The sequence below is a fragment of the Taudactylus pleione genome, unplaced genomic scaffold (assembly GCF_031769625.1).
Source record: "Taudactylus pleione unplaced genomic scaffold, aTauple2 ptg000154l, whole genome shotgun sequence".
NCBI lineage: Eukaryota > Metazoa > Chordata > Amphibia > Anura > Myobatrachidae > Taudactylus > Taudactylus pleione.
The window spans coordinates 29,418,956-29,431,668 of record NW_028284556.1 but is presented as its reverse complement, the minus strand read 5'-3'; the positions used below and the strand labels follow the sequence as shown (position 1 = coordinate 29,431,668).

Sequence of the window (12,713 nt, the reverse complement as noted above, 5' to 3'; positions counted from 1 at the left end):
TATGTACGGGCGACCCGCAGACCACCCATATACTTGCTGCAGGGACCACCAACAATAACATCTCAACTGGGCGTGCAAATTTAAATACTCCCCCGGTTGTTATGACAGCGCAGACACATCGAGTGGTTGATTGGTAAGTGTATATCGCTTACCAATGGGCTGCTTTGACGGCAGATCGGTCTACTGACCGATCCTTTGTCAAAGTGTGTACCCAGCATAAGACACATTTATTGTGCTTGCTTGAGCAATCGACCTGTACTGTAGGTACTTCATAGTTACAGCATATATCACTAATTCTGAGTGTTCTGCACCAGCAGGAACGCCTTACACAACATTTACAGTAAAAGTCATGAGGACCACCTGATATAAAAATAATTACTTTCTGAATGCAAATTAGCCCCCTCTCAAAAAAAAAAACCCAGAAAACCATTATTGAGAGAGGAAAACATCCCATAAAATCACCAAATCGTCTTGTAATTGTAACAAGTATAACTGTATACTGTATTTATGCTTGGCCTCGTAACCAATTGGACCCGTAACCAATCTCCAGATGGCAATAGCCGAGGTAGCTTATGATTCCAAGATTTACTGGGAGAGATATACTTAGGATCCCTCCCTGGCACTCTCCTCTCATGCATGCGCAGCCAACAGACCGCTTGTGCGCAATAGTGTACCCAGCACCCAAAGGAAAAGGGAAGTGATCTTCTCACACACTGCAGGGACAGGTTGCTTTCAGAGCCCCTTGTCCTCTCACACACTGCAGGGACAGGCTGCTTTCAGAGCCCCTTGTCCTCACACACACTGCACAGACAGGCTGCTTTCAGAGCTCCTTGTCCTCTCACACACTGCAGGGACAGGCTGCTTTCAGAGCCCCTTGTCCTCTCTCACACTGCAGGGACAGGCTGCTTTCAGAGCCCCTTGTCCTCTCTCACACTGCAGGGACAGGCTGCTTTCAGAGCCCCTTGTCCTCTCACACATTGCAGGGACAGGCTGCTTTCAGAGCCCCTTGTCCTCTGACACACTGCAGGGACAGGCTGCTTTCAGAGCCCCTTGTCCTCTCACACACTGCAGGGACAGGCTGCTTTCAGAGCCCCTTGTCCTCTGACACACTGCAGGGACAGGCTGCTTTCAGAGCCCCTTGTCCTCTGACACACTGCAGGGACAGGCTGCTTTCAGAGCCCCTTGTCCTCTCTCACACACTGCAGGGACAGGCTGCTTTCAGAGCCCCTTGTCCTCTCTCACACACTGCAGGGACAGGCTGCTTTCAGAGCCCCTTGTCCTCTCACACACTGCAGGGACAGGCTGCTTTCAGAGCCCCTAGTCCTCTCACACACTGCAGGGACAGGCTGCTTTCAGAGCCCCTTGTCCTCTCACACACTGCAGGGACAGGCTGCTTTCAGAGCCCCTTGTCCTCTCACACACTGCAGGGACAGGCTGCTTTCAGAGCCCCTTGTCCTCTCACACACTGCAGGGACAGGCTGCTTTCAGAGCCCCTTGTCCTCTCACACACTGCAGAGACAGGCTGCTTTCAGAGCCCCTTGTCCTCTCTCACACTGCAGGGACAGGCTGCTTTCAGAGCCCCTAGTCCTCTCACACACTGCAGGGACAGGCTGCTTTCAGAGCCCCTTGTCCTCTCACACACTGCAGGGACAGGCTGCTTTCAGAGCCCCTTGTCCTCTCACACACTGCAGGGACAGGCTGCTTTCAGAGCCCCTTGTCCTCTCACACACTGCAGGGACAGGCTGCTTTCAGAGCCCCTTGTCCTCTCACACACTGCAGGGACAGGCTGCTTTCAGAGCCCCTTGTCCTCTCTCACACTGCAGGGACAGGCTGCTTTCAGAGCCCCTTGTCCTCTCACACACTGCAGGGACAGGCTGCTTTCAGAGCCCCTTGTCCTCTCTCACACTGCAGGGACAGGCTGCTTTCAGAGCCCCTAGTCCTCTCACACACTGCAGGGACAGGCTGCTTTCAGAGCCCCTTGTCCTCTCACACACTGCAGGGACAGGCTGCTTTCAGAGCCCCTTGTCCTCTCACACACTGCAGGGACAGGCTGCTTTCAGAGCCCCTTGTCCTCTCACACACTGCAGGGACAGGCTGCTTTCAGAGCCCCTTGTCCTCTCACACACTGCAGGGACAGGCTGCTTTCAGAGCCCCTTGTCCTCTCTCACACTGCAGGGACAGGCTGCTTTCAGAGCCCCTTGTCCTCTCTCACACTGCAGGGACAGGCTGCTTTCAGAGCCCCTTGTCCTCTCACACACTGATATGGGATGGGATATGCATTAACGTTGTGCAAGGTGAAAATGGGGAATGGTAGATAAGAAAACAAAAAGCATTTAGAACCCAGTACTACAGTATGTGTCTATTGAAATAAAATACAGTTTTTATACATCTACATATCTATCTATCTATCTATCTATCTATCTATCTATCTATCTATCTATCTATCTATCTATCTATCTATATCTATGTTGTGAAATATCTTCTATATGCATCCATTTATTCACTGAAGAAAAAGCTCTCCTGTAACACCACCCTATGGGCCTGATTCAGCTGGGATCACAACTGCGATTACGCACACAATCGCCAATTGCTGCAGTCTGCGCATGCATCGCAGTGCGCGTGAGCGAACACCCCACTGCGATCGGGACTGCGATTGCTATCACTACGCAGACCCGATTGCAGAGTGATTGACAGGAAGTACCATTTGGGGGTGGTGACGGGGCGGTCAGTGAAACGCAGGCGTTACAGGGGCGTGTATAAATGATCCACTGCGATGCCCTACGCAGCTGGTGTACTCACAGCGTGCGACGAGGTTAGCAATTCCTGAATAACGTCAGAGATTGTGCAAGTGTGCGTGAGGCTGCGAGGGTACTCGATGTTATCGATGGTTTCACAGTCTTGCTAAGGATTACGGATGTGTGTAACATAAAGTGAGCGTCCTTATGTTGTGCTACAACGGCATAGTGATCACAGAGGAATAGCATATCTTGACAGTGAGAGTGTGTTCACAATCGCTATTGCAATAGCAGTTGCGTTCCGTACTGAATCAGGCCCTATATCCATGAGATAGAGATTTCCCCTATCCAAACAGTTTCTGAATTGATTAAAATAATTTGGCATTTAAATTGAATGCATTAGTAAGCTGTATGTGATCATATACTGTATGATACTTTAAAAATATTTTTCAAACATTAAAATAACATTTATCTGGTGGAAATATTTTATTTTGCATTCAGTTATATTAATGTTAGTGATTACAACATGCATTAACATATTTCCTAGCTTTGTATAATTCTTTCAAGTTTTGCCACACTGTATATATAAGCATTGGCTTACCTTGAGTATCACGTGTTTCTACAGGCCAGAGGGGTCCAGCAGGGGGAGCGAAATTGCTACTTTCTGGAACTAGAGATATGTATATGAAGTTAGTGGATAAACATAGTACTAAGTTAAGTAGTATAACTGTAATATAGCAGTGATATTTATTATCATACCTGGTGGCCTGCGTTGTACAGGTGGAACATTTAATCGTTGGCTAGGGCTTAATGAGTCACGTCTAGGTAGCACTATAACAGATAAGAATAACATATTATGATTGGTTATGGTGCTTTATGTCTACATAAAAAAGGTATAGGTTTAGAATTAGAGTACAATGGGGCTAAATTTCATTTGTCATCAGTAAAATGTGAATACAATACATAAGTACTTAATAAGCATTAATTCTGCTAAATCCACAGATACTGAAGCTAAAGTGAAAGATCATAGAGCTAGGCTGAACATGCTGTTCAAACCCTACAACATAACCCCTTCCACAAGGAGATTCTTCAACTAAACACCCCACTTTTATCCCCTTTTACGCCAGAGCTAAAACCCGGATTATTGCAGGGTTAACCCAGGTTGCTTCTGGGTGTAAAAGGGAACAGGGTTGGATTCCCGGATCGAGTGACCCGGCAATCCAACCCAGGTAACTTGCAAGGTTTAACACAGGAACGACCCATGAAACCTTGCAGTGTAAACGGCGCGATGCGGGTCACAATGACCTGGATTGTGCCGCATGCCTGCCGATTGCCCGAATTCAGTGGCGCTTGGAGATGACATCATCTCCAAGCATCCACTTCAACGGCGAAAGAGCCAGGTCACTGCAGACCCGGATCCGGTGTGAATGGCACCGACTGGAGAATACCCTGGGTCGGCACCGGGGAAGTTCCGGGTCTGATCCGGATTGGAACCCTGTTCCAAACTCCGGGTCAAGCCCGGAATTTAGGTATAAAAGCAGTATACAGTTCCCTGGGCTGAATTAGTTAATTGATGAGAGCAGTGTTGTCCAACATCAATTAATTCAGCACAAGAAACTGCAGTATGGCCGGTGGTTCAAATCCCGGCAACGCAGCCCAACAGAGGAGGAAATCCCGATCATCTTAAAGGTAAGTATAAACTAATCTAATTCTACCCCCTAACCCTAACCCTAACCTCCCCCCCTGTGCCTAACCCTAATCCCCCCTCTAAGTGCCTAAACCTAACCCCCCCTTCCCCGCCGCCTAACCCTAACCTCCCCCCGTGGGTGCCTAACCCTAACCCTCCCTCCCCCTAGCCTAACCCTAACCTCCCGGGGGGGTGCCTAACCCTAAGTCCCCCCGGGAGCCCTAAACCTAACCCTCCCCCCCCGCGCGGCTGTCCGAGCCCGGCATCACTTCGATCAGGATGCCGGCGCTGGTCTCCCGGCGTCGGTAAAATGACAGGCGCCTAGATTTAGATGCCTGTCATTTAACCCTTGCTGGGATTAAGAAGTTGGGAAGCCGGCTGTCGGCATTGCAACGGCCGGCTTCCTGAACGTATACCGTTCATAACATAAATGTATTTCTAGCATATACAGGCATCTGTGCTAGGTACAATTAAGCAAATAATGTGTTTATGGTTACAGTGTCTTCATGATCATCTTACTAATTAGCTAAACATTGCAGCTTTTACTGTACCTTCAGGCTCATAGGCTTCTGCAGACCAACTGGGGCCAGCTGGGGGAGCAATATTGCTGCTCTCGGGAACTATGGAAATAATGAAGGGTGGTTAGCTAATCAAATATTTATTAATATTATAATGGATGTCTCCTTTGTTATTGTTATACCTGCTGGCCTACGTTGAATAACTGGAACATTTACGCGGCTTGGAGCTTGCCAGTCACGTCGTTGAAAACCTACAAGTAAAATGCAGGTACCATTATATACAAGTTCAGGAGCATTTTGTACTTTTAACAGCCCCAAACACCAGAGGTCACTGCAGAGCAAATCAGCTTTGCTTAGATACTGTCAAAGGGCCTGGATCAGAGATGGTTTGTAATGCAGCCGCTCTCGCAGTAGTGGCTGCAGGAATATGCAAATGCTAATCCCAGCCTTCCTTTTGCGCTACACATTGTGATGGAGTGTACAAGCGGTGAGACGCCCACTTTCAGGCTGCATGGTCTGTGCATTTGCAATGGAGTTTGTAAACACACCAACATTGATCGCACCTTCAACATTTGTGTTAGCCTAAGATCTACTCTAGCTCCTCAAAACCAATTAAACATGGCCTCTGAAGCTGTGGATTTGTGACTGGTAACACAGCAGCGTTCCTACATATGCCCGTCCATGAAACGGCCCCTTTCTATAATCACTTTAGGTCACCACCCCTTCTCAAGTGTTAGCAATTCTGTACGCATTTGTGAACAGCATAGGACACTTGGGTTTCTGGGATTTCTGGACCTTTCACGCTGATGCGCAAAAGTAAAACAACTGTGGGAACATCGGAATAGTGTCCATCTCTGAATCAGGCCCTAAGTGCATAAGTTTATGGGCAAGCTGTCAATGTTTTTGGTCGAGCAGAAGTATCGACCAGCTGAAGGGAGCTGGACCATCACAATCAGCGCCTACATTTGTGGTGCAGTGCAAAAACAAGAGTTTGTGTAGAAAGATTATAGAAATGAAAGAGAATGTTTCAGTTCCTGGATGTGTGAAAGGAGCATGTACAAAGCTCAATGTCTTGGCACTCCACAAAAGGACTTACATTCTTCCCCAGCTCAGTGCTGACAGTCTGTTAGTCTTATATCATTTTAATGAATCTTTTCGATGTAGAACTGCATTGCAGACTCACTCTGAGCAATGTAATAAAATGTAGAACTGCATTGCAGACTCACTCTGAGCAATGTAATAAAATGTTTCACACACAAAAGAGTAATAGTAAAAAAAAAAAAAAGCAGCCCTGATGTCACTTCACACGTATGAATAATTCCAGAGCCATAACAGGACTTTTTGGTGCCCTGTGCAAGAGAGCCTTGCCCCCCCCCCCTCATTTTTTAAATAGGGACATAAGATAGTGCACCTGAAAAAGGGCCATGGTCTCATGGGGAAGGGTCGGGGAAGAGATAGGGGAGGCCAAGAGATGCTGGGGATAAAAGAAGAGGAAGCTACAAGTGAGAAATATAATAAACAGGAAAATTGACAGGCCCAAACAGCGCCCCCTACCCTGCAGTGCCCTGTGCCATGGCACTGGTCGCACTAACCTAGTTACGGCCCTGAATAATTAAAACCACTAACTAACATTGATGATGCAAGCATTTCTAGATTGACATTACTTAACTTCATTCAGGCCCTTTTTTATTTGATACATTTTTTAAACTGTGACTGTTGACATGTTTATGGCACTCTTTGTTGTTATTCTAATGCTGGGTACACAATAACACTAGTAGAGATATCGTTCGATTGAACAACGTATGTTATATCGGTAGTGGATTGGTGGGTGTGAACACCCAAAATGTCTGTGAACGACATCGTTCACAAACATATAAAGTCGGAATCGGTATGAAATACCGCCGGCCGCCGGTTCGATTCCCGGCAGCGCCCGGCCGACGAAAGCAGAGTTCCCGGCAGCGGAAGCCCGACAGCGCTGGAAAATCCTGATCGTCGATAGGTAAATATTGACTAACCTAACCCCCTAACCCTAACCCTCTTTAGGGGTGCCTAACCCTAACCTCCCGCCCAAGTGCCTAACCCTAATCCCCCCTCTAAGTGCCTAACCCGCCCCTTAGCCTAACCCTAACCTCCCGGGGGCGTGCCTAACCCTAAGTCCCCCCCGGGTGCCCTAAACCTAACCCTCCCCCCCCGCGGCTGTCCGCTAGCGTTGCCCGGCATCCCTTTGATCGGGATGCCGGGCGCCGGTCTCCTGGCGTCGGGGAAATGTCAGGCGTCTACATCTAGACGTCCGGCATTTCTCCCTCGTCGGGAAGCCGGCTGCTGGTATTAAGGCAGCCGGCTTCCCGATTGAACACCATCAAGTCAGCCCTGCATCACAGCTGATGCCGATATATCTCTCCGATATATCAGTACGTAAGGCTGTGTGTACGGGCGACCCGCCGACTGCCGTACACTGGCTGCAGGGACCGCTGACACTGACATTACAAGTGGGCAGGCAAATTTAAATGCACGCCCAGTTGTGATGTCAGGTCAGACATATGAGCGGCCTATTGGGGTGTAAAGCTTACCAAATCAGTCACTTGGTCAGCATGAAGGCTGGTCAGCCGCTTCATTGGGCGTGTACCCAGCTTAAGAGTTGCTGATCAATTTCCATTATGCCATAACATCCCTGGGCGTCATACTGCTTATCATTTTATACATTTATCAGTTTATTGTTTTATAAATTCCATCCTGACCATATGATGTCTTCTACTGACCGGCTAGCTCTATACCAGTTCCAGCTGCACACATATAGGTGCTTGAGCATGTCCCTAGTGTCAACAGACCGTTCGGATTTACTTAATACCTAAATCGTCATACTGCAACTGACCCGAATATCAACAGTCTGAGGTTTTTATAATCTCGTCCTGTATATTTATCCTGCTTTCCAGACTGGACCAAGTAAGGAGTACAATTATATTTTTTCTATAACTTGGATTAAAATATCTATTCTCCTCTGAAGGGATTCATCTGTTAATATTATTTCATAGCGGTATTTGCAGTGGTGAGCATTTTCTAGGTATAACTGTCTCATTTTGTAAGTACTCCATTACAATTTCTTTATGAAACAGCCTGCTCTGATACAGCTTCTTCTCTGTTCCAGCCACCAGGGGCTCTATGTGATTTATTTCTGTGAGAGGCTAGAGCTGTCTATTGATTTACAGTTGGAGACACACCAGCTTGCTTAGCCAAAAATTTGTTGTTTTAAACTTTCTATTGTCAGATGATAGATGTGACCCATAAACTTAAACTAAATTTAACTAAAATAAACACACAAGACCAAGTTATGCCGTTTAAAAATTAGTGGTCAGCTTTATTTAGTTACAATGGTAGTGGCACAACCGTGGGATTTTGAGGCTGTGTTCCCGGGCTGGGCCTTGGACCTGTATTACTCGGCTCAGATGCTCGCTGGAGGAGACTTGGCTTGATAAAGTTTCTCCGCATGAGAGGTTGCAGAAGACTGTTAGATGATTTGGGTAATGCGGAAGGAGCTTGGTGCGGCTAAGGAGCTGTATGGGGAGGTTGATAGCGTGGTAGTTGCTTGGAGTGGCTGAATAGCCGTTGGGTGAAGGTGGTAGCGTGGACGCTACTTGGAGCGGCTGGTTAGCAGTGTAGAGGAGCTGGTAGCGTGGGAGCTACTTGCAGCGGCTGGATAGCCGTGTAGAGAAGCTGGTAGCTTGGAAGCTACTTGGAGCAGCTGGATAGCCGTGTAGAGAAGGTGGTAGCGTGGACGCTACTTGAAGTGGCTGGTTAGCCGTGTAGAGGAGCTGGTAGAGTGGGAGCTACTTGGAGTGGATGGATAGCCGTGTAGAGAAGCTGGTAGCATGGGAGCTACTTGGAGTGGCTAGATAGCCGTGTAGAGAAGCTGGTAGCGTGGAAGCTACTTGGAGCAGCTGGATAGCCCTGTGGAGAAGCTGCTAGCGTGGAAGCTACTTGGAGTGGCGACAACACCTACAGAGTGCAGTGGGTAGGCTCACTTAGTTGGACTAAGGGACTTGTTGCACTGGCAACTTGTGTCAGCAGTGGAGATCCTTTTATAGTGGACGCTGGGAGCTGGTAGGCTAAGATAGAATGGGAAGGCTCCTCATTGGTGGTAGTGGAGTCACATGGGCGAATCCAAGATGGCCACACCCATGGACCGAAGGACAGCGCTTCCTGGATGTGAGCAGTGGGGACCAAGCAGTCAGCAGGAGCCGGCGTGGAGGTAGAACAGCAGCGGGACGCATCAGAGGACAACAGCGGGACCCACCCTGAGAGAGGAGGAAGCAGCTCACAGCACAGGAGCCGGAAGACACCACGGCTCAGCACCCGCAAAGGTAAGTGACGGGGTCTGATTCTGGGGTCTCTGGAGCGACGTGTGACAGTACCCCCTTCTTCACGAGTGGCCATCGGACACTTCCTTGGTTTATGAGGAAATTTCATATGGAACGCCTTGACTAAACGGGGCACATGGACATTGGAAGCGTTTATCCAGATTCGTTCTTCCGCACCATAATTTTTCCAGTCGATGAGGTATTGAAGATGGTTGTATCGACAACGAGAATCTAATATTCTGTCAACTTCGAACTCCCCTCCTTGCTGTGTGTGGACACTTGAAGCTTTAGGAAGGACCTTCTGGAATCTGTTTAAGACCAGTGGTTTTAGAAGAGAAATATGGAATGAAGTTGGAATGCGAAGAAATGGAGGAAGCTTTAGCTTGTAAGTCACAGGGTTCAGGACTTTGACGATTGGAAATGGACCAATGTAACGTGGGGCAAATTTCATCGAGGGTACTCGGAGTCTTAAGTTTCGAGTAGAGAGCCAGACCATATATCCAGGTTGAAGACTTGGAACCGCTCGTTCTTTTGTGGTCAGCAAACTTCTTGTACCGAGCTGAGGTTTTAGAGAGGAACAAACCTTTTCCCAGATGTTGGAGAACCGCTGAAGAGACATCTTGGCGGCAGGCACATCCAATGTTGGAAGAAAAAGAGGGAAATCTGGCACCCGAGGATGATGACCAAAAACTGTAAAAAAAGGAGTTGAATTGGTGGACGTGTGATAATGGTTGTTGTGAGCAAATTCGGCCCAAGGGAGAAGTTCAATCCAGTCATCTTGGGAGGAGGAGATAAAAGTGCGCAGGAACTGTTCCAGGTCCTGATTGACCCTTTCAGTCTGACCATTGGTCTGGGGATGATATGCGGTAGAGAATTTGAGCTTTACTAGAAGGGCTGAGCAGAGTGACCTCCAGAACTTCGCCACGAACTGTACTCCCCTGTCGGAGATGATCTCTTGAGGAAGGCTGTGAAGTCTGAAGATCTCCTTTATAAAGTTCTGGGCGAGTAGGGATGCAGACGGAAGCCCAGTAAGAGGTACGAAATGGGCCATTTTGGAAAATTGGTCCACAATAACCCAAACTGTGTTGTGACCCCGAGATGGAGGAAGATCGGAGATGAAGTCCATAGATTAGTGGGCCCATGGCTTCAATGGAATTGCTAGAGGTTGGAGCTGTCCAAGTGCAGCCTGCCGAGGTGTTTTGTGCTGGGCACACTTGATGCATGACGACACAGAGGACCTAACGTCCCCTTTCATCAAAGGCCACCAATAGGACCACTGGATGAATTCAAGAGTTTTATCCATACCCAAGTGACCAGAGAACCAAGAAGCATCGGCCCACTGTAGTAACTTCTCGCGGAGTTCAGGAGCAATGAAAGTCTTCCCGACAGGGGGCATTGAAGATAACTTGGTAGAAGCGAAGGTAGCTGGATCTAGGATTGGATAAGACTGTTCCATGAGTAGATCAGAGTCACTCGTCGTGGAACGAGAGAGTGTGTCGGCTTTGAGGTTTTGTGAGCCGGGATGGTAGGAGAGTTTAAAATGAAATCTGGAAAAAAACATCGCCCACCTGGCTTGACGAAGGTTCAAGCAATTTGCAGACTTAAGGTAATGCAGGTTCATGTGGTCCGTATAAATGGTGATGGGGTATTGGGCCCCTTCTAGAAGATATTGCCACTCCTTGAGCGCCATTTTTATGGCGAGCAGCTCTTGATCTCCGATAGCATAGTTTTTTTCTGCTGGCAAGACCTTCTGAGAAAAGAAATCACAGGGATGAAGTGTTTCATCTTCAAATCGTTGGGAGAGTACTGCACCGACACCTTCGGAGGATGCATCCACTTCCAGGATAAATGGTCGGGTAGAATCCGGTTGCTTTAAGACGGGAGCGGAGATAAATGCTTGCTTAAGAAGTTGGAATGCAGAGGTAGCTTTGACGGACCATTTAGTTGGATTTGCTCCCTTACGGGTGAGAGCTGTGATAGGAGCTACCAGTGTCGAAAAACCCTTCACAAACTTGCGATAATAGTTGGTGAAGCCTAGGAACCTTTGTATGGATTTCAAGAAGGAAGGAAGAGACCAATCAAGAATGGCTTGTAGTTTTGAAGGATCCATTTGAAGGCCAGGGATGTACCCCAGGAATGGTACACTTGAGACTTCAAATAGGCATTTTTCTAATTTCCAAAAAAGTTGGTTGGACCGTAATCTCAAAAGAACTTCTTTTACCTGAACACGATGAGTTTGGAGGTCTTGAGAAAAAATCAAGATGTCGTCCAAGTAAACAACCACACACTTGTATAGAAGATCTCGGAAGATTTAATTGATGAAAAACTGGAAGACAGCCAGGGCATTACAGAGGCCAAAGGGCATAACGAGGTATTCATAGTGCCCATCCCTGGTGTTGAAGGCCGTTTTCCATTCGTCTCCTGGACGTATACGGATTAAATGATAGGCTCCTCTTAGGTCGAGTTTGGTGAAGACTGTGGCTCCCTTGACTCGATCGAATTACTCTCTTATGAGAGGAACGGGTAGCGATTTTTAACAGTTATTTCATTAAGACCCCGGTAGTCAACACACGGACATAGCCCACCATCTATTTTTTTACGAAGAAAAACTCATCCCCAGCTGGAGACGTGGAACATCGAATGAAGCCTTTACTTAAATTTTCCTCAATGTATTCCAACATGGCTTGAATCTCAGGAAGAGATAGAGGGTAGGTTCGGCCCCTGGGAGATTTCTTCCTGGGAATCAGATCTATGGGACAGTCCCATAGATGGGGAGGTAATAAATCTGCGCTCTGTTTGCTGAAGACGTCCAGGAACCCAACATAGGATTCGGGCAGGTCTGTAGAATTGTGTAGGACAGAAGATCGAACAGGTATTACCTGCTGAAGGCAGCCCTTGAAACAATTAGAACCCCAGGAGGTTATTTGCATGGTTGTCCAATCAATTTGTGGTGAATGTCTCTGTAGCCAGGGTAATCCAAGAACTAAAGAATGAGAGGCTTTGGGAATCACTAGGAAGGATAGTTGTTCGGAATGGAGCACCCCGATGGTAAGTTTAAGTGGTGTTCTACGATGGGTGATGGTTCCACTAATAATGCGACTACCATCGATGGCGGTTAAAGTGATGACTCAAGGCAATGCTTCAATGGGAATTTGATGTTTCTGGACAAAGTCCGTGGTGACAAAGTTCTCTGTCGCTCCAGAACCCAGAAGGGCTAATACAGCTTTGGAACCTCGAGGAAGCTTTAAATGAGCCTGGATGGTGGAATCAGACTTCCTATGTGAATCAATGGCAACTCCTAACTTAACCTCTCTGTCATAAGTTAGGAGGAGGCGTTTCCTGGATGGATGGTACAGGATTTAACTAAATGTTGAGGAGATCCGCAATACATACATAGATTCTGTCTCTGCCTTTTCTG

General features: G+C 47.6%; 1 protein-coding gene across 1 annotated transcript in view; it reads right to left on the bottom strand.

The window, feature by feature from the left end:
- Positions 1-12,713, bottom strand: part of VIT (vitrin) — a 192,064-nt gene that overhangs the window by 37,125 nt on the left and 142,226 nt on the right. Inside the window, exons 14-17 of the mRNA XM_088474404.1 lie at positions 5,123-5,191; positions 4,974-5,042; positions 3,495-3,566; positions 3,337-3,405 (exon numbers count right to left, since the gene is read on the bottom strand). Coding sequence (XP_088330530.1) covers positions 3,337-3,405; positions 3,495-3,566; positions 4,974-5,042; positions 5,123-5,191 — 279 coding nt within the window. The remainder of the gene's footprint in view (positions 1-3,336; positions 3,406-3,494; positions 3,567-4,973; positions 5,043-5,122; positions 5,192-12,713) is intronic.